This window comes from Cervus elaphus, chromosome 20 (assembly GCF_910594005.1).
Source record: "Cervus elaphus chromosome 20, mCerEla1.1, whole genome shotgun sequence".
Lineage (NCBI taxonomy): Eukaryota > Metazoa > Chordata > Mammalia > Artiodactyla > Cervidae > Cervus > Cervus elaphus.
The window spans coordinates 31,138,939-31,162,744 of NC_057834.1; the positions used below are offsets into that span (position 1 = coordinate 31,138,939).

The following is a 23,806-nucleotide window of genomic DNA, read 5'->3' on the forward strand; positions in this document are numbered from 1 at the left end:
GGAATTTGCTCAAACTCATGTCCATTGAGTCCAAGATGCCATTTAACCATCTCATCCTCTTTTGCCCCCTTGTCCTCCTGCCCTCAATCTTTCCCAGCAACAGGGTGTTTTCCAATGAGTTGGCTCTTCACATCAGGTGGCCAAGGTATTGGAGTTCCAGCTTCAGCATCAGTCCTTGCAGTGAATATTCAGGGCTGATTTCCTTTAGGATTGACTGGTTTGATTTCCTTTCTGTCCAGTTGGTAACGGCACCAAATTACATATGAGATTAGCCCCCTGGCATGCTCCTTCCATCCAAAGCCCAGACAAATTTGTTTACAAATTTTTCTAGACTCTGGCCTCAGCTCTCTTTTTCTACAGTACAACTAAGGCTGTTCAGACTCATTGGAAACCTGAGTAAAAGGCAAAGAGGGACTCCTGGGAAAGAGAAGAGGAAAAAAGAAAGTCAATTTCCAGAGGCCCTATCTGTAAGCTTAGGGCTCAGGCTCATGGCCAACACTCAAGCCACTGATCCTGAAGAAATTAGAGACAGAAGGTATCTGATAGCCTGAGAAACCTGAGAAGAGTTGGGAACGAGGGCAACATGAAGACCACGGCATCGCTCTTCAGCTCCAGCGGGCCTTATGGGAACGACGTGCCTACCTCTGCATATGTGCTGTTGGACTGAGAACTCCTCAGTGGAAGGGCCCAGGCCTCTTTCCACAGGGACCACACTCCTCTCCCGTTCCCATCATAATACCCACTAGGCCCTCAGTTGGTGACTCAGAGACGAAACGAGCTGTCAGAAATGGGGGAAGGCAGTCCTGCTTGAAGGCAGGAGGAGAGTCAGCATGACCCTTCAACTGTGCAAAAACCACACTTCAGAACAGATATATTAGCAACAGAGACCCGAGACAGCGTGTACTTCTCAAGCTAAAATAAGCATTTAGAATAAATTTTCCATTATCTGAGAGACAAATTTTTTTTTGCAGGTGGCCCCAGGGAATCCAGTGGGACTGGGGGGTGAATATGAGTGTAGGGAGAAGCAGTGAGGCAGTAAGCCTCGCAGGTGATGTGACGTGAAAGAACCCACAGGCTTAGAAGAGGAAGAGAAGTCTAGGCCAGCCCTAACAAAAATTAAGAAAATGAAATGTGTTTAGATGAACTTCCAGACCTAACACTCTGTAAAACAAAGACTCTCAGAGTTAGGTCTTTAAGGAGCTTCCACATTAACCCCAGAAATCTTTCCATTCTCATGCCTCCAACTTCTCCTTAACTGCCCTTACCACCTAGATGGAGACCTTCATCTCTACACACCATCTCCACCAACTCCCACAGCATCCCACGCTCAGTATGGAAAGCAAGAAGGCATCTGAGGACGTGGGATGAAGCTATCATGCTCTTTACACTAAAATTTCTACTAAGCCTCTGGAAAATTTCACTCACTTGAAGTCTGATCCATGAACTATTTAGAACAGGTGTGAATCACTGGGAAAAGAGGAACACTGGGCCTCTTATGTGCTTATGGAGGCTGATCTCAGTTTAGTGAGTTAGTCGCACCCTGAAGATCACCCCAGAATTTTCACAGATCAGTGGGGCAAGTCTCCGTCCTCATTCCACCCCAATACTTATTAGACCTTTGATATCATTCCCAACTGCTTGTCACAAGCAGGTGATCTTTATTTTTTCGTTATTTTTAACTGAGTAGATTAAAAAATTTAGAAAAGGTATGATGGTATAGAGAATAATGATGCAATGAAGACTTTTGTACCTGGTTCAGTGGAGGAAATAGAATATTACCACTATCCTTGAAGCACTGTGTGTGTTCCTTCTGATTTCATTATCTTCTTTCCTGGTGACAATCAACCACAATCCTGATCTTATATTTACCACTCCCTTCACTTTATTTTTTGCTTTTAAAATTTTACTATTTATATTTGAATTGAAGTATAGTTGGTTTATAATGTTGAGTTCAGTTTCTGGTGCACAGCAAAATGTCACTCCTTTATTTTATAGTTGCAGTCATTTCGCACTTGGAACTTTTATTAAACTGATTAATATTGTAGGCATTGTTTTGAGATTTACTTTGTTCTCTTTGTGTGTGTGTGTGTGAATTCTTTATTAGCCATGTGCTGGGCTTGGACAAAAAGTTCTTAATTCCTTTTCTAGAACCCTTCAGGTCAGGGGTGTGTGTGTGTGTGTGTTTCATGTTTAAAAACTTTTTTTAAAAGTAGTTTTAGATTCACAGCAAAGGGTAAGGTGCAGGGAGTTCTCATATCCCTCCCGCCCCAACACATGCACAGCCTCCCTCACTATTGCCATCCCCTGTTGGTACATTTGTTAAAACTGACAAACCTGATGCATCATAATCACCCAAAATCCATAGTTTACTTTACAGTGCATTCTTGGTGTTGTGCACCAAATTTTAAAAATTTCTACAGGTTTAGACAAATTTATCCATCAATATAGTAACATACAGAGTATTTTCACTGCCCTACAAATCCTTACTGCTCTGCCTATTCATCAATCCACTTCTGCAACACCTGGTGACTGCTAATATTTTTACCATTTCCATAGTTTTACCTCTTCTGGAATGTCATATAGTTGAAATCATACACTGTGTAGCTCTTCCAGATTGGCTTCTTTCACTCAGCAGTGTGCATTTAGGATTCCTCCATGCCTTTTCATGACTTGATAGCAGATTTCTTCTTAACCCTAAATAGGATTCCATTGTCTACATATACTAGTCACCTACTGAGGAATATCTTGGTGTTTCCAAGGATTGACGGTTATCAATAAAGCTGCCGTAAACATCCATGTACTAATGATATGGAACATCTTTTCATGTATTTATTTACTAACTGTATATGTTCTTTAATGAAGTACTAATTCAAATGTTTTACTCATATTTTAAAGTTGGGTTGTTTATTTTCTTATTATTGAGTGGTAAAAGTTTCAACTTTTAAAAATTCTAGATATATGTCCTTTATTGGGTGATATGTTATAGAAATGCTTTCTCCCAGTCTGACTCATCATTTTATTTTCTGATCATTGTCTCTTTTTGAGGGGGTATCATCCGAATGAATTTGCATGTATGTATTTGTGGGGTTTTTGTCTGTCTGTGTGTGAGGTCTGGCGCGTCTTTTCTTTTCTTATTTTTATTCCTGAGTATAATTGACCTAGAAACTGTGGTAGTTCCAGGTGCACAACAGTGATTCAATATTTCTACACACTACAAAATGATCACCACTCATTGCCATTTTTTTCTCATTGTCTTTTGAAAAGCAAACATTTAAAATTTTTCCAGTTTATTCTTTTATGAGTTTTTTTATTTTATATATTGCTTTTTAATCCTACTTAATAAATCTCTGCCAAATCTAAGGTCATTAAGATTTTTTGTTGTTTTCTTCTAGAAGCTTCATAGGCTTAGATCTTACATTTAGATATAAGATCCATTTTTAAATGTTTTTTAAAAATTTTATTGGATTATAGTTGATTTACAATGTTGTGCTGGTTTCAGGTGTATAGCAAAATGATTCAGTTGTACATATACATATATCTGTTCTTTTTCAGATTCTTTTCTCACATAGGTTATCACAGAACATTGAGTTTCCTGTGCTACACAGTAGGTCCTTGTTGGTTATCTATCTTATACATGCATTCATGCTAAGTCGCTTCAGTCATGTGTAACTTTGTGACCCTGTGGACCATAGCCCACCAGTCTCCTCTGTCCATGGGATTCTCTAGGCAAGAATACTGGAGTGGGTTGTCATGCCCTCCTCCAGGGCATCTTCCCAACCCAGGGATCAAACCCACATCTCCTGTGCCTCCTGCATTGGCAGGAGGGTTCTTTACCACTAGCACCTCCTGGGAAGCCCAGCTTATATATAGTAGTTTGTGTATGTTAATCCCATGCTCCTGATTTATTCCTCCCTACCCCTACATTCTCTTTTGGTAACCATAAGTTTGTTTTTAGGATCCATTTTAAGTAAATTTTTATATATAGTGTGAGTTAAGGACCGAGGTTTAATTTTCACATTGGTTATCAATTGTTCCAGCACCATTTGTTGAAAAGATTATATTTTCCTCATTTACTTGCTTTGGCATCTTTATCAAAAATAAATCAGCCATATCTTTATGATTATATGTCTGCACTCTCTTTAATTTCATTCTCTTTTTTCAAAATTTCAAAAGCTATTCCGTATAGATTTTGCATTTCCATGCAAATATTGTTACACTTCCATATAAATTTAGAAACAGCATGTCAACATTTTTTTTAAAAAGCTTGCTAGGGCTTTGATTCCATAGATCAGTTTGGAGAGAATTGACATCTTAACAACAATTCCAAGCCTTTGATCTATGAACACATGTGCTCTCCACTTAAGTCTTCTTGAATTTCCCTTAGCAGTTTTCAGTATGTGTGTCTTGCACATCTTTTGTCAAATGTATCCCTAAATATGTCATATTCTTCATGCTATTTAAGTGATACTTTAAAAAATAAAGTTCTGATGGTTCAGTTAGTATGTAGAAATACAGACAGTTTTGTATATTGAATTTGTAAACTTGGTAAACTCACTCATTAGCTATAGGAGTTTTGAAATATAGATTCCTTGGGATTTTTTTATACAAACCATTCAGTCATTTTCAAATACAAAAAATTTTATTTCTTCATTTTCATTTGTACATTTAAAATTTTTTCTTTTTTTGCCTTATTTCACTAGCTAGAACTTCCAGCACTATGCTAAAAGAGTGGTAAGAGCAGACATCTTCACGTGTTTCTGACCTTGGGGAGAAAGCATGCCGTCTTTCACTATTAATGACGTTGAATGTAGGCTTTTTATATCTGCCCTTTATCAGGTTCAGAAAGTTTTCTTCTGGTCCTTCCTGTGCATGCTTTGCCATTGAGTCCTGTCCAACTCTTTGTGACCCCAAGGACTGTAGCCTTCCAGGCTCCTCTGTCCATGGGAATATCCCAGCAAGAATACTGGAGTGGGTTGCCATTTCCTCCTCCAGGGGATCTTCCCTCACCCAGGGATCAAACCCACATTTCCTGCAGCTACTGCATTGGCAGGCAAATTCTTTACCACTGAGCCACCTGGGAAGCCCACCTGTTCCTACTTACTGTTTTTTAAAAATAATTAATGGGTGTTGAATTCTGTCAAATGGTTTTTCTGCCTCTACTGAAATAATCGTATTTTGGGCTCTATTAATACAGTGAATTCTATTAATTGGTTTTTAAATATAAATTCAATCTTGCATTAGTCAAGATGTCTGTCTATAGCTACACTGTGGCTATTGAGTGCTCATATGACTATTTGCAAACCTATAGAACCCATAGTGATGCCATCTATCTTATTCCTAAGGTTTGAAAATATATTGCAGTACACAAAGTTATTCCTCACTTCTTGACTGGCTTGTTTTCATATTTCTTCAAAGGAAGCGGGGGATGAGAGAGACAGGGAGGGAAGAATGAAAAAGAGAGACTACACTCAGATACAGTTTCATGCTGCTCAGGTAGAAGCTAGAAGTCTCCAGGCGTGCCAGATATGAACTGACACGTCTGTCTTTGGATGCCTTGTACACCTACAGTTAGGGTTTTAGAGCACACACTCAGAAAGCATAAACAAAGGTGCTCTGAGCTCTCCAAGGCACGAGACTTAGGACCCTATTGTTTCTCTTCAAGGGGACAGTCTCCTGTTTCCAAATAAAGCCAATTCCTTACCTCTGGGAGACCAGAAGTATGAGGAAACTCACCCTGCTTCCAGGCGGACCTCATTTTCATAAAGAAAACTCACATATTCCTGGAAGATAGTGCTCAGACCTGTTCCTTTAACTTGATCGCTGGCAGCAAATAAAAGAATTAATATTTCATAGAGGATAGTGCCCTGGGCCCTTTCTTCTTGAGAAATTGAATCTGCCTGAAGTCCTTGGACCACAGAGGATTAAACAATATATTTGTGTATATTTTTTCTTACTCTCTTTGTGTTGGCTTTGCAGATTAGTTCAGCAAAACAGTCATTCTGAGCTGGCAAGAAATACAACACAGAGACAAGCAGTCTCTTGCTCGGGCCCAAAATGACAGTTTATCTCCCTTTCCTTTGTTGCTTTATTTGGGTCTGTCAGCACAGACAACTGCCTTCAGCTTTCAGCTCCACATGGATTTTTTAATGTAATTTCTTAATTAATTGAAATAAATCTCTCAATGTCTTTGTTAAAGGAGACTATCTAGAAGACCAGAAACTTCTTTCCCCCATACACATGACTGAGAAAGTGAAAGCGTCAGTAACGCTTCTTATTTGACAGAGCAATTTTACGGGTTATTTACTCTGTACAGGAATACAGAAGGGTCAATTACATCACTGCTCAAGTAACACATTATGAAATAAGATAACCAAATTGAATTATGCGTTTTAGATCTTTTGATAGTCTCATCAAAGTCTTCAGTTTAACAACAAATCAGACTAGGTTTTTGAGCCAGCTTCATCATGCAGAAGGATAATGCCCCTTCTGTTTATTCAGGAGAGAGGGGACATCTCTTTCATCTCTTTCGGAGACTTATGAAGCTGCATTTTTCAGATTAGAACCTGCCATTTTATTGTTAGCATTGTGAGCAAAAAGAAGGCCTATAAAATTCTATTTTGCTGGTAGAAATGATGTAGAAATGAACAGGGTTTTACTTCATAATAGTAACATAAGGTGCACAGAACATTGTACTTTCAAATGTTATTTATAATGATACATGCTAATTATAGAAAGCATAGAAAACACAGAAAAAGGAAATAAATGGGAAAAAAATCACACACATAGAGACTTTTCCTATGGAGGGTCTGGTCAGGTGTTTTTCCCTCCAACATTTCAGGAGGAAACTACCGACTGTGATTAACTCTATGTATCAATAGAAAGCATAAGTTTAAATATATATATTAAAAATATAAAGTTTCAGACATCTTCTGAGAATATGGGTAAAAGATACTTGTCCCTATTTCTCCTGTTAAGTACAACTAAAAATCCTGGACATTGTATATAAAACAAAAATAAGATTCTTAAAAACTGGGGAGAAAAAAGTAGACCAGTTAGAGACCTTAGACTCTGAGGAATGACACAATGGTGTGTTCCCTAGATTTTCCTTTGGCCTTATATATCTCAAATTTTGAGTGAAAAACCAGTGACCCAGAAATATCAATGGCACAGACAAAAATGAAACCCTGACAGAACTATGTTCTCTCTAGCCAAAGGACTAGAAAGGACCAGCTTAGCATGACCAAAAGCATTCAGATAATAAATGTTCCAGTCCAGCAACATCACAGGAAAAACTGTGGCCTCACGCTACCCACAAAAGCATCAGATAAAGTAAACTTCAGAGCTAAGAATATTACCAGAGACAGAGAGGGATATTATATAATGACAAAATGATCAATCCACCAAAAAGACCCTACACTAATATATAGGAAGCAATAGAGCTGCAAAATGTGAAGTAACAATGATAGAATAGAAGAACTTGATGAATCCACAATTACGGTTGAAGGCTTCAACACCTCTCAACAATTGCTAAATCAACCAGACAGAAAATCAACACGGATATGGAAGAGCTTAATGACACATTAGCCAACAGGATCTAATCAGTATTTATAGAACACACCACTCAGTAACAGTGGAATACACATTTCTTTTCAACTCTTTTCAACTTTTCAACCAAGGAATATACACGAAACTAGACCATATCCTGAGCAAAAACAAAACAAAAACAAATAAACAAAAACTCAACAAACCTGAAAGAATTGAAATCATAAAGAGTATGTTTTCCAGACACAATGAAATGAAACAAAAAGAAAACAGAAAAAGAAATCTCTAAACACTTGGAAAGTAAAAAGGATACTTCCAAACAATACATGGGCCAAAGAGGAAATCTTAAGAGAAATTAAAAATACATTGAAATGAATGAAAATAAAAATGCAACATATCAAAATTTATGGGACACAGTTAAAACACTACTGAGAAAGAAATTTACAGCATGAGCCACTACATTAAAAAAATGGAAAAATCTCAAATCAATCATTTAAACCCCTACTTCAGGAACCTAGAGAAAGAAGAGCAAAATAAATCCAAACAAACAGAAGAAATTAAATAGTAATAATAACAGCAGAAAACAATGTAAACAGAGAAAATCAGTGAAACAAAAAAATAGTGAAAATTGATCTTTATTGAGAATATTTAAAAAATTGACAAACCTCTAGCAAAACTGACCAAAAAGGAAGACACAAATCACCAATATCTGAGCGAAACAAGAGCTATCACTACAGAGCTTGCATAAATCAAAAGGAAAATTTTTAAGTACTACAATTTTATACACATAAATTTGACAACTTAGATAAAATGAAACAATTCCCTTAAAAGTACAAACTACCACAATTCACTTAAAATAAAATAGATAATTGAATAACCCTGTAATTATAAAGGAAATTGAATTCATAATTTTAAATCTTCCCCCAAAGAAATCTCCAGACCTGTATTTCACTGGAGAATTCTGCTGAACATTTAAAGAAGAATTAACACCAATTTTTTACAACCCCTTCCAGAATACAGACAATAAGGGAGTGCATCCCAGTTCATTTTAGAAAGTTAGTATTACCCTAATATCATACTTAACAGTCAAAACTCCATGATTGCCCACTAAGAGAGGAAACAAGGCAAAAGATGTCTGCTCTCACCACTCTTACTTAACATAATTCTAAAAGTTCTAGCCAGTTTAATAAAGAAAATAAAATTAAAAGGCTTTCAGATTGGGATGAGAGAAATAAAAATATCCCTAGTTGTACATGATATGATCACCTGTGTAGAAAATCTGAAGAACTCATAAAAAATTCCTAGAAGCTACTAAATGAATATCCAGCAAGTTTGCAGAACACAGGTAAAGAGTAAAAAAATTATTCTTTCTATACATTTAGCAATGAACATGTGGAGTCTGGAATTAAAAATGCAATTTCATTTATAACCACTGAAAAGAAATAACAGGTGCAAATCTAACAAAATATGTACAGGATTTGTATGATGAAAACTATATAACACTAGTGAAACAATTTTAATATAAATAAATGGGGAGATCCACAATGTTTTAAGGATTAGAAAATTTAGCATCTTTAAAAAGTCATTTCTCCTCAAACTATTATACTGGTTTAACACAGTTTCTGTCAAAATCCTAGCAAGATATTTTTGTAGGTATAGACAATCAGTATTATTCTAAAATGTACATAGAAAGACAAAGGAACAACAGTAGATTCATGTTGAGGTTTGACAGAAAAGAGCAAAATTCTATAAAGCAATTCAGTTCAGTTCAGTTGCTCAGTCGTGTCCGACTCTTTGTGACCCCATGAACTGCAGCACGCCAGGCCTCCCTGTCCATCACCAACTCCCGGAATTTACCCAAACTCAGGTCCATTGAGTCGGTGATGCCATCCACCATCTTATTCTCTGTCATCCCCTTCTCCTCCTGCCTTCAGTCTTTCCCAAAAGATAAATAAATAAAAAATACTAAAAAAAAAAAATGTTGAAAAAGAATAAAGTGAGAGAAATAAATCTACAGTAATTAAGACGTGATTGGCTGAGGAGTACACGTGAAGACTAATGGAATAGAAAAGAAAGCCAGCCATAGACCCACACAAATGTGCCCAACAGAATTTGACAAAGGTGCAAATGTAATTCAATGTCAAAAGACTTTTTTAATAGGTGGTTGGTAATCCATAGCAAACCACCGCCCCCCCTCAATTTTACCTCATAAAAAATGAACTCAAAATGATGATGGACTTCAAAACGTGAAACAATAAAACTTTTACAAAAATAGAGAAGAAATGTCTTTTGGGCCTACTACTAAGCAAAGAGTTCTTAGACTTGATACCAGAAGTGTGCTCTATTCAAAGAAAGAGATTTTCATTGGATATATGAAAATCATAAATTGAAGGGTTTAACTTATTTGGATTATAGTTGTCTTACATATTTTTATTGATATAAATACTTGTATAATTTAAATAATCTGATGAAATTGTGCTTTTTCAGCAAATGAAAAAGAAATTAAAGAATATTTAATCACAGTAGTCACAGGAAAACAGTAAACCAGAGACTAGTGGGGCAAATATAGATGACTTTAAATCTATACATATTCTTTATTTTTTTAATTTTTATTTTTTAAATTATGAAAATATGATAATTCATTTATAGGAGACTTGGAAAATGCAGAACAAGGTTGCATATAGTTCCACTGCTTATTACAATTATTTTTTAAGTAGACAAATTAAGATTTTTAGTAGCAGTTTCAATATCGAACTGTCAAAAATTAATAGAATGAATATACAGAAAAGTAGAAGAATATAGTAGACCTGAAAAGCTCTGTGAACCAATTCAACATAATTAAGATTTATACAAATTTCACACAAGAGTAGGATACAAATTCTATTCAGTCTCCCATATAGTGTAAACTAAAAGACCATGGAACATATCCAGGAACATAAAACCAGGTACAAAAGTTTCATATTGTAAAGATACTCATAAACAGTCTGTTTTCTTATCGTTGTGAAATTTCGTAAGAAATCAATATCAAAAGATATTTGAAAGTAACCCACATATTTTCAAGTGTAATATGCATGCTCTTTAGTATTTAAAAACTGGGCCCCCCAGGTGGCACTATGGTAAAGAACCGTGCAGGAGAGGTAAAAGACATGGGTTCCATCCCTGGGTGAAGATCCCCTGAGGAAAGCATGGCAACCCACTCCAGTACTCATGCCTGGAGACTCACATGGACAGAGGAGCCTGGCGAGCTACAGTCCCTAGGGCTGCAAAGAGTTGGACACAACTCCAGTGACTTAGCTTGCTCGCACACAGTATTAAAAAATACAGACTTACCCTGGAGAAGGAAATGGCAACCCACTCCAGTATTTGTACCTGGGAAATCCCATGGACAGAGAAGCCTGGTGAGCTACAGTCCACGGAATCCCCAAAAGAGTAGGACATGACTTAGCGACTAACACTATCAATGTAAAATATTTTTTTTAATGTGTGATGATTTTTTAAAATTTATTTTTTAATTGGAGAAAAATTGCTTCACAGTGTTAAAATACATTTAAACAGCTAATATTCTCCTTCAGAATTCTAAATCACTTCTTCTGATTTCCCTTTTGTGTTTGTTATGAAGCAGCTTTAACCTGTGCCCTGGGAATGACAAGGGTGATGCTTCCTGTGTTTCTGATAGATGCTCTCATGGACATCACTCACACATAATCTTAAACAACAAGCACAAGACATCACTCAAAAGATAAAATGGAGATTGGAAAAATGAAAAATATGAGATTTATAAAATACATACATGCAAAACCTTACTGTTAACCAACCCTGAGTGATGATACCAATTACCCAATGCAAAGCATATACATTCAAGCTTTATTTTTTAGAGCAACCTTGTCAAAAATGTGTTATTGCTCTTTTATGAAAATCTTGTTCTTTACTTCTATGTGTGCTACTTTTTTATGTCATAGCTTACTGGTTTTACGTAAGTAGGTTTAAAACATTTTATATTAAAAGTTTGTTGAGCTCTTATAAAGGCACTTAAATTTATGGGTCAAATTAAAATATATGATTTATTATCATCACCATGTTACATAAATAAGAGAGATTTATTTTATTATTTAACTTATAATCCATAAATTATTCCCCAAAGGGTCTTCTAAATGTTTTTTGAGGGGGGGGGAGAGGAGGATTGATAAGGTTGTTCAGTTGATAAAATAATAAACTTATTGCAGGTATAAAAAAGTACAAACTTAGAAATAAGAAAGAGGATATTCTTCAAGGCTAAAAATCATTACAAATATAAAAGAAATTTCAATGTACAAAATAAAAAGCAAACAAAAGAAAACACTTGATCAAACAATCAGAAGTTAATTCTGTGGAAAGATCAATGAAATAGAACTTGGACAAGTCTGATTAAGATAAACAGAGGTATAAAGGTCTCTTTTTAGTATTCAACCATTTAATAGCAGTATTTTGTTTGGTATCTCTGAAGTAACGTGGGGATGACCATAACATTTGTGGGGATGACCACAAATCTTGGTCATGTTGTTACAGAAAATTGAGTCACAGGGAACTGATCTTATTTCCATAATGAGAGGAATGCTATTGAGAAGCAAAACAATTTTCCTGAAAGTTCCTGGAAAACTTCAGGAATTGGAAGAACTAGGTACTACACAAGATGTGGATCAGGTATGATTTTGAAAATAAGGGGATAACTGGAAAATCTGTAAAAGGAGAAGTTAGACTCTTAGAGCCTCTCTCATACCCAAGATGTTTCCAAGGTCACTTATTTTCCTTTTACATTTGTTTAATTCTCAGGAGAAATTGAACTAGTCAGCAAGTATGAGTGAACTCAGGTGAACCAAGTGAATTTGAGGTGGGGCATCAGTGGCAGCAGCTATACCATCTGCACACCCTTTCTCAGGATGCCCTGGCAAACTTGCTCCAGCCAAGTCAATCAAGAAACAGGGATACATAAAATTCAGGGGAAAGAGGGTTTAACACAATAGCCATGCAGGGAGCCTAGAGTGCAAACCATCAAGATTAGTGTTGAAGAATGGCAATTTCCAGGAAGGACTTCTTGTTAAAGGAAAAAAAATAAAAGAAAGAAAGAGAAAAATTATTTGGAGGATTTGCCTGTGTAAGAAATAGCATTAAGCTGCCTCAGAAACTTTTTGAAAAATTGGGAAAAGCTAGTAAGCGATAAGCACATAGAAAACTAAATGCATGATGGAAAGTGAAGCAGTAATTATCTCTAGAGGGAAAAAAAAGATTATTCAGGAGAAGAAACGTAATCAGAAAATACTATTTGTCTCAATAATGAACAGTAGTCATACAACGGTGATAAAACTATCACTGGGAGCACTGGATAAGGAGAATGAGAACTGAGTGACCATGGTATAGTAAAAATAGTCTTCATATCCTATAGTAGGAAATCAAGTGAATAATATCTGACATTTAAAATCAAGAAATAGTTGTAAATGTATTATTTGGAAATATGGAGATAAATTAACAGATGATATAGTTGAAATTGTTGAAAATGATGCCTCTGGGGGACAGGACTGAGGATATGCAAGAGAAGGGACAAGAATAAGTTATTTCTTGTTATATGCCTTGTGTTCTGTTATATAATTTAAATTCTGTCTTATTACTTTAACAGAATATTAAAATTTTATTTAAAAACAGAAGAAAGCATTGTCTTCACATATACATTTAAGACATTCACATGGAAAACTCACACAGACAACATCTCTGTGCGATAAAAGTGGGAAATAACAACAAAAAAGACAGTGCTCGTTCCCTTTGGAAATAAAGCAAGCAAATAGCGTGAAACACTCATCTAAGTAAACCTTGAGTTAAGAAGAAAACAGAACAAAAATTATAGATTCTTTAAAGACAAATAGCAGTGACAAAAATACATATCAAAATCTAAAGGATGTGGCTAAAATAGCAGTAAGAGGAAATGTTATAGCCTTTTGTGAATTTGTTTAAAAACAAATCCTTAGAACTTTAGAAATAAATGAATAATATAGTAAGTCTAAATAAAGTAGCAAAAAGAAATAATCCACTAGAAAACAAACAAACAGCAAAGTCTTGATCATGAAATCAAAAGTCGTGACAAGACAAAACAAACAAAAAACTAGACAAACATTTGGGAAGCCTGATTAAGATAAACAGATATGACAGTCAGGGTGGTTGACTCTCCAAAAATCATTCCACCTCCAAATGATTAAGCTAAAGTAAGTTATTCCCTTTTTCAGTGGTTGATTTAGGAATGGGCATGTGACCCGGGCCTGACCAATAATGATGTGATGGGAAGATTGCTGGAGAAACATTTTCTCACTCTTAAGAAAGAGACACATAGAAGAGGTGGTTAGCCCTTTCCTTTGTCTAGATCTTTGGAAATGATGCCTGGAACTGCTGTAATCGTCATGCTGCTAGGCCAAGGGCGGCGCGTGGAAGATTGCAGGACAGCACACCCAGAGTCCTGGTACATAGGAGACACGCTGTCTCTGAGCTTTCTGTTGTGTAAGATAATACATTTCCCTATCCTTTAAGCCAAATTGAATCTGATTTCCTGTTATTTCCAGCTGAAGTCATCTGACAAAAGAAAGCAAGCCCAAAAGCTAGGTATGAGAGAGAGAATATAAATGCAGACACATAATAATAGTCACTCAGTCGTGTCCGACTCCTTTGTGACCCCATGGACTGTAGCCCACCAGGCTCCTCTGTCCATGGGATTTTCCAGACAAGAATACTGGAGTGGGTTGCCATTCCCTCCTCCAGGGGATCTTCCCTCCCCAGGAATCGAACCTCGGTCCCCTGCATTGCAGGCAGATTCTTTACTGTCTGAGCCACCAGGAAAGCCTACAGATACATGGATTATTACCAAAGGATAAAAGAAGATACAGTGTATAGCTGCATATCAATAAACTGGATGGTTTCTAGGAAAGTAACAGTCTTTCAAAATTGACTCCAGTGAGATAGAAAAGCCTTATCAAACCAGTAATGACAGGGGAGAAAAACTTTGTCAAAGATCTATCCTAAAATAAGTATCAAGCCCATAGGATATGTCTTAATATTGATTTATTTTTGGTTGTGCTGGATCTTCATTGCTGTACATGGACTTTCTCTAGCTGTGGCGAGCAGGGGCTACTCTTTTAGTGGCGTTCAGGCTTCTTACTGCAGTGGCTTCTCTATCGCAAAGCACAGGCTCTTGGTGAGTGCGCTTCAGTAGTTGTGGCCCATGGGCTTAGTTGCTCTGCAGCATGTGGGATCTTCCCAGACCAGGGATCAAACCAGTGTCCTTTGAACTGCAAGTCAGATTCTTATCTATTAGATCACCTGGAAAGTCTTCCCACCCCCGCCAGGATATTACAGGAGACTTCTATCAAATCTAAATTAACTGATATAAAAGGGAGTTGAAGGATCCCAGAAACATAAAAAGCAGGGCAGATCCAGGCGTGTAGGAAGTTAGTCTAATCTGGATAGCGCCATTGGGATGAATGAACTCCACTCGTTTTCAGTCACAGCGTCACTTGGCTCAAAGGCATGTGGTATAGGCATTCTCATAGACTAATGGCAATATTTCTATGAATCTTCTTGGTAATGTGAATCGAGCCATAAAAATATTTGTACTTTTTTTAATCTAGTAATTTCTCATCCATGCCAATTAAATACCCAGAAAGAGGGGGGAAAAAATCTGTAAAACATATACATTGCAGCACTATTTTAAGAGCAAAAAGTTGTAATGAAGCTTTTTCTGTTTAAATGTAAGACAGAGTATTAAAAGATTAAAGTATTTTGAAAACTAATTAATCTTGTGAGAAACTAACTCCATGGTAACTTTTAAAGTATGAATTTGTTAACTAATAAACTAGCACCTGCATGTGTTGATTACTTGCAGATTTGTAATAAGTGTATGTGTGTATAAGTATGTGTATAAAATGGACGATTTAAATTTTCTTTATTCTGTGTGTGTACGTATGTGCATGTGTGTGTACACAAGAGTTGTTCAAATCTGTTTCTCCTATCTATATAGGAGAAAAAAAGTCATTAAACTCAAACAGAAAATGTGAAACTCAAAAAAAAATAAAGTAAATTCCAGGGAAACAGCTCCTGATTGAGCCAGCTTGGAGTGCATGTTCTCCTGTGGAACTAGGGATGAGGTCAGCCCACCTTCCTGCATGGAATGAGAGGGGGAATAGAGCTATTTAGTCAAAGGGAAGTCGGGCTGTGTTACTATTAACAGAATCAGGGAAAATCAATGCTGGGTAAGAAAATAGTCCATTATAATCAGATTGGAAAACTTAAAAATACTCAGCATTGACAAAGGGGTCAGGAACTGGGTACCCTAATATACTTTGGGAGGATACGTAGAATGCTTTTTCAAAGATGAGAGTATCCTTTGAGCCAATGATTCTACTTCTAGGAATTTATCCTGAAGAAATACTCACTTATGTAGTCAAAAACATCATTCAAGCATGTTGTTCACCACAGTATTGCAAATAATCATGAAAAATTATTAATATTTAAGATATTAGTTAAATAAAATATAGCATAGCATTTGTGCTATGGAATACTATATAATCCTTAAAAAGAAAATACTTCCATGGAAGAGCTCCATAATATACTATTAATAAAAATAAACTGCATAAGTATATGATCCCATTTATGATCTTTAAAAAACTGTGTAAATACTCAGTTGCTCAGTTGTGTCTGACTCAAAAAAACTCTAAATATGTATTAGATGTATATTAAAAAATCCAGAAATATACTCCAAAATTCAACAGTAGTTACCCACGGAAAAGGAAGCAGGATTAGGGGGTAAGAACAAAATGAAACTCTCACTTTTCCTCTCTATATTTCAGTATTATTTGAGTTTTCATGCTCACAATGAGCATGAGTTTTTGCCTATGTGTATTTGTAAACAGGCAAAAATACAATGTGATTTAATTTTAAAAATCCATATGCTTATACATATTATTATAGACAGAAACGTGGATTGAAATTTTTTAAACATTAGCATTGATTGTTTCTATTTTGTGAATTTATAGGTGATCTTCATTATCTTTTTTAGTTACCTGTATTTTAATTTTATTTTAAAAATTAGCATAGTAAAATAATTTACATATAAGTTAAATAAATTGCTAATATGTAATGTATAAATAGAGGGACTTACATTGTTATTGTAAAAAGGGCTTGAGTATGTGAACAAGATAACCACAACAGAAGAGATATGAACGGCTAATACTCTTAAACGCTCTCATTCTAAAGGCACATATTTTGGCATAAAGTAAGCCCTCAATAACCCAATAATTGCAATTACTATTCCTCATTGTATAGCAATACATGAACATGAAACCTCATGAAAACTACTCAGCAAAGGAAGCTGCTAAATTCTGAATGCAAAAATGTTGCACAATGTTCCTGTTAGGGTCCCAGGAAAATGAGGCTTCTCTAAGGACATCTCCTGAGGAAGCTGTCAGTCATGTTTCTAACCTTCCGGAACCTTCTCTGAGAAGTTCACATCCTTCTGATAACTCTAACAGGGGAAGAGCAGGGCAGAAAGAGTCAGTAAATCTCCGTTCAGGACTCATCTGAAGTTTGGCTTCCTGAGAACTGGTGTTTATTTGCCATGGGAGGAAGAGAAAGAAGACATGGAAACAAGAACACAAATTCATTGAAAGAAGGGTGTATGGTTTTAAGATGAGGGATACTTGTCCAACACTCCAAACATTTTCTTTGCCCAACCTCCTGCCCATCACTACCTTCCCAAGATCCTTACCATTGAAAAGAAACAGACCCCAGATCAGTCCATATTCTAATTGGTTCAGTGATTAAAAGATGAGGGGACTGTTGTTTGTGTAGTATTTTATTATAAAAGTAATATATGGTCTGTACAGAAGAATTAACAAAGCAAATGAAAAGCACCAATAATTCCATCCCCAGAAACAATCACTTTTAATATATTGGCATATGTTAGTCTATTTCAAGATTTCTGAAATCATCCATGTTCATCTAATTTTTCTCATATAACCTGTAACGTATTTCCATGTTGCTACAATCTCTTAATGAAAGTAACTTACACTGGCTGTGAGAATGTACGATAGAGTCCTGATGATGAGAAGTGCTGAGGCAAGGAATAAGTCAGCGGTCAGTTATCTGAGGCTGTATCATCTGTGAATGTCAGAACAGGGAGCTTCCGGATTCAGAGGAGCTAACTCCGGAAAAGGCATTCTCCTTCTTTAGAACTGCAGTATCCTCTTCTCCTCCCTAAGAGGAGTTCAGGCCAGAAGACACCAGATCCTGGCCTCTCCGATTCGTCCCCCAAGTCCCAGGCAAGACCACGAAAACTAAAGGTGTTTCTGGTAATCAGACTCTGTGTCTTCCTCTGCAATGTCCGGGTGCGAGAGGAGTGAATAGGTGACTGTATTCTCAGCCTAGAGAAAGCAGAAAGGAGCAGTGAGGATCCACGGAGAGGTCACAGGAAGGAAGGCCACAGAAGAGGCAGCAGGGGTGAAGGAGGAGGGAGAAGGAAAAGCAGGCGGCTGGATGGCTCACCTCAGTTCTGGCAGCATCAGCTTCAGCATCATTGAGACCAGCTATGGGCAAAAAGAACAGAGATGAGCAGGCGCACTGCTATAGCATGGGGCCTATCCACACTGCTGCGGAGGCCCAAACCAGGCTTGAGGTGAGGACCACTGACCCCAGCTCAGCCCTGCAGGCCAAAAACTTCATTCCCAATCCACCCTCAGTATCCCAGACATGGCGCCGCCACCAGCTACATTAGCAAAGGGAGACAGTCATCTGTACTACACCCTTTTCAGAAAATCACTGTTTTCTTCGAAGCCACCAGGCAGCTTTTGGGATTGAGATACTGGGGAAGAGGTGTGTGTGGGGCGGGGGGGGGGGGGGGGGGGGCGGTGTTCACTATTAGAGTGAAGTAATTCAGATTTTCGCCAGCCACAGATAGAACCTTTCCAGGTTGGCCACATGTATTGGGTTGGCCAACAGTTCATTCAGATTCTTCTGGAAGCTGGTACAGAAAAACCTGAAAGAACTTTTTGGCCAGCCCAATAGTATATCTTTGTTGGAGCACTGAAGAATCTCATACTCCCTCATATCGAAAAGAAATAAAGCGTGAGAGTGAGCAAGGGAGGCGTAAGAGAAGGAAAGAAGGAAGCAAGCAAGCAAGCCAGCCAGCACTCTCCTTGGTAAAGACCTAAAACACATCCAAATTTCCTCATGTTTTTGCCAACAAACTCACTTTGCCAGTGCGGAAAGCAGCTCAGTATCTGCAAAGCAGCATTCCTCAGGAAGTGGGGAAGGAGTCTGAGACAATACATCTAGTGTCTTCATTCATCTCCAGGACACAACGAGTCCCTGTATGCCATGCTCCAACTTCTGGAACAAACCACGTCCTGAATCCTCCTTCTAATGCATCCCTCTACAATCCCAGCAACCTAGATGAGCCTTTGGGGAAACCATCAGCCCCAGTGCCTTCCTGTGAAATAAACACCTTGTGAAATATATTTATGCCAGTGTAGTGCCTAATCCACTTGTGTTTGGACATTTTTTCCTACGTCGGTTTGGCCCCAGTGCAGACCCAGGCCCATGTCCCCACTCGGCCTGGCCACAGGACCTAGGGGTCTTGCTCAAAGTGCAGCCGGACAGCTGGGCCATTTTGCTCAAGCTCTCAAATCTGTTGGCTCTGCTCTGAGTCACACTCCAGCCATCCGAGGTGGGGTCCTCAAAGGCTTCTTTTTCCTCTCTGTTTCTGCTGTCTGGGAGCCCCCAGAGAAAACTCCAGGTCCCTCCCAGCTCAGGCTACAGTCAGGAAATCGCCTGGAATACTCCTGCTCCTTTAACATATTCCCACTTGGGCCAGGGTTGATGGGCACTGACTCTCAGAATGTCAGACCTGGAAGGCTTAGAGGTCCTCCAGGCCAATCCACTCATTTCCTCCGTGAGGTGATTAAACCCCAAGGGAGGAAACGACACTCAAGATTCCATTTTATGATAGCGACCGAGCTAGTGCCAGGCCCACATTTAACAAACCTATAGGAGTGGGCATTATATCCAGGCTTTGTTGACAGAGGAAAGCCCACTAATGTAGCTAGTACACAGAACTTTCTCGGCCTAAAATCTTCTCTTCATGTTCCACTAAGAGTTGAGCCCTTACCCCATCGCTTACCCCATCGCTGCACAGAGACAGACTGCAGCAAATCTAGACTTTATTCTCTTGCCCCCTTTCTCCTTTCCTCTAGAGTTTTATCTTTTTAATTCTATTTGCCTTAGTCTTACAACGTCTAACTCCCACCCTTTACCAGCTCTTCCGAAGCTCCACAGAAAGACCTAAATATCTCTGATGTTCTGCTCTGGAAACACCCCTAGAGTTCTAGCCCCAGAAACTCAGACAAGGCCACTATCTCTCCATCTAGGATAGGTGTTCATCTTCTCCTCATCTCCAGTGAGGTCCTCTTCAGGCCCAGGAGTTAGTCTCAGAACTGACCAAGAGATTTGAGCCCCTGCCCTCCTCCCACCGCCCCCTCCCTCTCCTGTGCTCACAAGCCGCTTCTTGATGCACACAGCAGGGTGTTACTGAGCCCCCAGAGGGGAGCTGCACTCACCTGGCTCCTCAGGGAGGGTCTCTCCCATTTCCCTGTGCTCAGGGGGTCCTGGGAGAGCTAGGAGGGGCACATAGGAGGTTAGTAGGATTACGGGGTAGACCCTAAGTCTTCAGGACCAAGGACCAGAGGCAAGACTGGATTAGAACCAATACACACCCTTCTCCCACAGACACCCCTCTCCTCCCCACTCCCCAGAGACTACCTTAGCCTGTGAAAGGGCTGGTCTAGAGAGATAGAAGTTGGCTAGGTTAATAGTAGGGACTCATGGGACTGTCAGAAAGGCCACTCCATTGCACCTTTCTTCAGCTTGCTCTGCCTTTTAAAAGCATCTCTTTCTCCCTCTCAGTTTTTCCTCACTGACTCTCTACATTTACTTATCATCAGTAACTGAGGTCTTGGCTATGAACCAATCTCAAAGTGCTTTGTGAGGTAAAAGTAGTAGTATTTTCTCTTTGTCAGTGGCTCTGAGTCTTTCTTCCCTTTTACTTTCTCCGTGTCTGGATAACTTTAGCACTTTCTCTCACCAGTAAGCTAGCTTTACAATGTTAAGAATTGTGATGATCTGCTTACTAGATTTCTATAGCACCTTCCCTTCTCTCTCAGCAATTTTATATTAATATGGGGGGAAGGAGACTGCTTTCCAAGAGGTGAGGTTCTTCAGCTGATGAGTGAAGAGATGTTTATTAATCATCTTGCTGTGTGGCAAGCACTGTGCCAGGTACTGATGGGAAGGGGAAGGAAGCACAGAACAAAGAGACATGTTTATTGCCCTCCTGTGCCCTTTGGAATACACACTAGTTCTTTAAAGGTAGCGTATGTCAATTCCATGAACTTTCTGCCCTGCTTCACCTTTTTTTCTGCGTCACCATTTATGGCTTCGATGGCATCAACTTGCTTACATCACCCTCCTTACTGTTCCCCTGATCCCCATCCCAGCCCAGTGTTTCTCATTTCCATGTCTTGGCCCCCACGCCTGGAATGCTCATCTACCCTTTGCCTGGTTAACTGCTACCCTCAAACATCACCTCCTCCATAATGTTAACAGCCCATCCTGTATGATGTGAGCTGTGTGCTGGGCACTGTTCTAAGAGCTGCAGGTTCATTCATTCTCATAACCTTATGAGGTAGGTTCTATTTGTGTCCTCATTTTTCAGATTAAGAAACTGAGGCACACAGAAGTTGAATATGATGAGAAAAACAACTGTTTTCCTGAAAGAAAACAACAACTTGGTTTCCCTGAGTTGCCACCTAAGAATTTTACAGGATGATAACCCTGCTTACCCCCAGAGTCTGGACATTTAAGATAAGGACTTGAGTTTAGGATTCCCGCTGTTAAGTTCTCACTTTGATTTTCCTGGGGCATCTTTCAAAATAACCACTTAGATGTTAAGCCCACAAATATGTTAGTGTCCTCCACCTCAATTGCTTTATAAATAATAGTTGCTTGATACCCTGTCCTCTCCTGCTCACCCATGACCTGGGGCAAAGGACTGCCAGCCCCTTCTCATTTCTGGGATCCCTAAGTGGCAAATCTTGTGACTCTACTTCCTTTATGAGAATGTATTGAAACTGTATTTTCAATCAAAATGACCCAGGGTTTTCACTTCCCCAATCTAGGAGCTCAGATGCTGAAGGAGCTGCCAACCCCGTGTGGGCGGCTTATGCCTCCTCATTCAGCTGGTCGTGATGTGCATATTCTTAATACACCAGCTCCATCGTCTCGACACAGAGAGTAACTCACCCAATGTTATTCAGCTGGTGAGCTGAGGAGCTTAGGTTTGCACTTAGGCAGTCTGACCCCACCAGCTGAGCTTCAATCACAATGCAACACTACCTCCCTATGAAGTTTTCTCTAACTGGCCCAGCTCATGCTGGGTCATTCAGGTTCTTCTATCCCTGTCATAGCCTATGCATTCTCTAATACTGGTCTCATCCCCTCTAATTACTATTTGTACTATTGTTCTATTTGTACTTCAGTCTTCTGCATAAAATTATGGACTCCCTAAGGGCAGAGGCTGAACTTTAACTTGGCATCATCCACAGAGTCTATCACAGTGCTTGACACATAAGCCAATTTGTTCAGGCCTGTTAAATGAATGAATGAATGAATGAATAAAATATGGGACTACGTCTGAATAATAAGGATTCTCTAGCCCAAAGATAAGGGTTCTAGCAATGTTTGGGGTTAGGGCCTTGGCTGAGAAGGAACTGATAACAAGAGGGACCGAGAGGAACCACAAACCTGAAATTGGCTTTCTCCTGAGGCGGAACCAGGCTACTACGGCAGCAACAATAGCCACTGCAGCAAAACAAGCGCCTATAGCCACAACTGTCATCGACGATGAGGGGTCGCTGGAGCTGGACTCTGGGGAAGACAGACCTCAGGACAGGCAGTACCCTCCCTATGCCACTTCACCCTCCCTGCCCTCCTCCAATGCAACACTCACTTCCTCCCCCAACCTCACCTGCACAGGAGTTCTGTGACCGGACTTATGCCTCCCCCATACCCTTTTGATTTCTCTGCTAATCAAATGAAGGCACACAGTTGAGTGTATAAGGTGGAGGGAAGGGTTCCTCTTAGCCCTTGGGGATAGCAGGGAGGGTGAATCTGAAGGTTGGAGGGTGAATCTCCAACCCTGGACCCCTAAACTGTTAAGAACATGCTATACCTTTGGGAGTGAATGGACATATCATGAAACATGAGAAAAATTTAGGAAAACTTCAGTTCTTAGGAATGTCCAGGAGCTTTGGGAACTTCTATACCAATGAGAAAGCTCTTTTTCACTGCTGTGCTTGGCATGATGGGCTTATATTTCAAAGTAGAATAAGAGCCTCATCACCTGTCACCTGAGAGCAGAGGGTTCCAAGCTCTGGACAGCATTTAACAAGTTGCCCATACCCCTGCCCTTTGCCCAAGCCCAGGTTTGCTACTATGGCATTTCTCAAATCTCCATTTGAGACCATGTGACTTTATTCCTAACTATCCATCTCTTCTCCTATCCTTTCATCTTGAGAGAGTCCTCACCTTGGACAGTGATGTTCACTGGCTGTGACGAGTGTGGCGTCTTCCCGATAAACGCTGTGCAGTGGTACTTGCCACTGTGACTGAAGTTGGCACGTGGGATAGAGAAGTTGGAACGCTGATAGGAAAATGTCTTGGATTTCCCATCCTGGTAGAACGTGATCTTATTCAGAGGGTGGTTTCTCCAGCTGTGGCACCTCAGCAGAATGGGCTCCCCTTCCTGGAACACGAGGCTGGGGGTCTGGAGCAGCAGCCAGTCTGAAAGACACAAAGGGACCGCAGGACCCAGAAGGTCTTGATTCAGATCTGAGACCCAGACCATCCTGGGGCCAGTATGTGTGGAGGGAAGTTTAAATGTGGAATCGCACACCCCTGGTCTCTAATTCTGGCTCCTTCATGTATGCACCCTGTGATCCTGGGTAAATAATGAATTCTTCTGGGCCTTAGTTTCCTTGTATGCGGAACTAGTCACAATAATACCATTAGCTGTACTGTCTACAGTAGTTGCTGGCACACAGTAGGTGTTCAGATAGGCTTGTCTTCTCGTTCCTGTCCTGGGAGATGCCAGCTGCAGCCCTATCTGGCCCAAGAGTCCTCTGCAGGAGGATACAGGGGACCC

General features: G+C 39.2%; 1 protein-coding gene across 8 annotated transcripts in view; it reads right to left on the reverse strand.

The window, feature by feature from the left end:
* Positions 1-17,389: 17,389 nt before the first annotated feature.
* The window catches only part of FCGR2B (Fc fragment of IgG receptor IIb), a 30,631-nt gene continuing 24,214 nt past the window's right edge, over positions 17,390-23,806 (reverse strand). For 2 of the 8 annotated variants that reach the window (XM_043876543.1, XM_043876542.1), the window contains exons 5-9: positions 23,191-23,445; positions 22,408-22,530; positions 20,166-20,222; positions 18,097-18,137; positions 17,390-17,975 (exon numbers count right to left, since the gene is read on the reverse strand). In XM_043876543.1, coding sequence (XP_043732478.1) covers positions 17,889-17,975; positions 18,097-18,137; positions 20,166-20,222; positions 22,408-22,530; positions 23,191-23,445 — 563 coding nt within the window. In that variant the 3' untranslated portion in view covers positions 17,390-17,888. Of the gene's footprint in view, positions 17,976-18,091; positions 18,138-18,802; positions 18,940-20,165; positions 20,223-22,407; positions 22,531-23,190; positions 23,446-23,806 lie in introns of those variants that run through there. The other 6 variants (XM_043876545.1, XM_043876544.1, XM_043876550.1 and 3 more) reach the window with 4 other exon arrangements.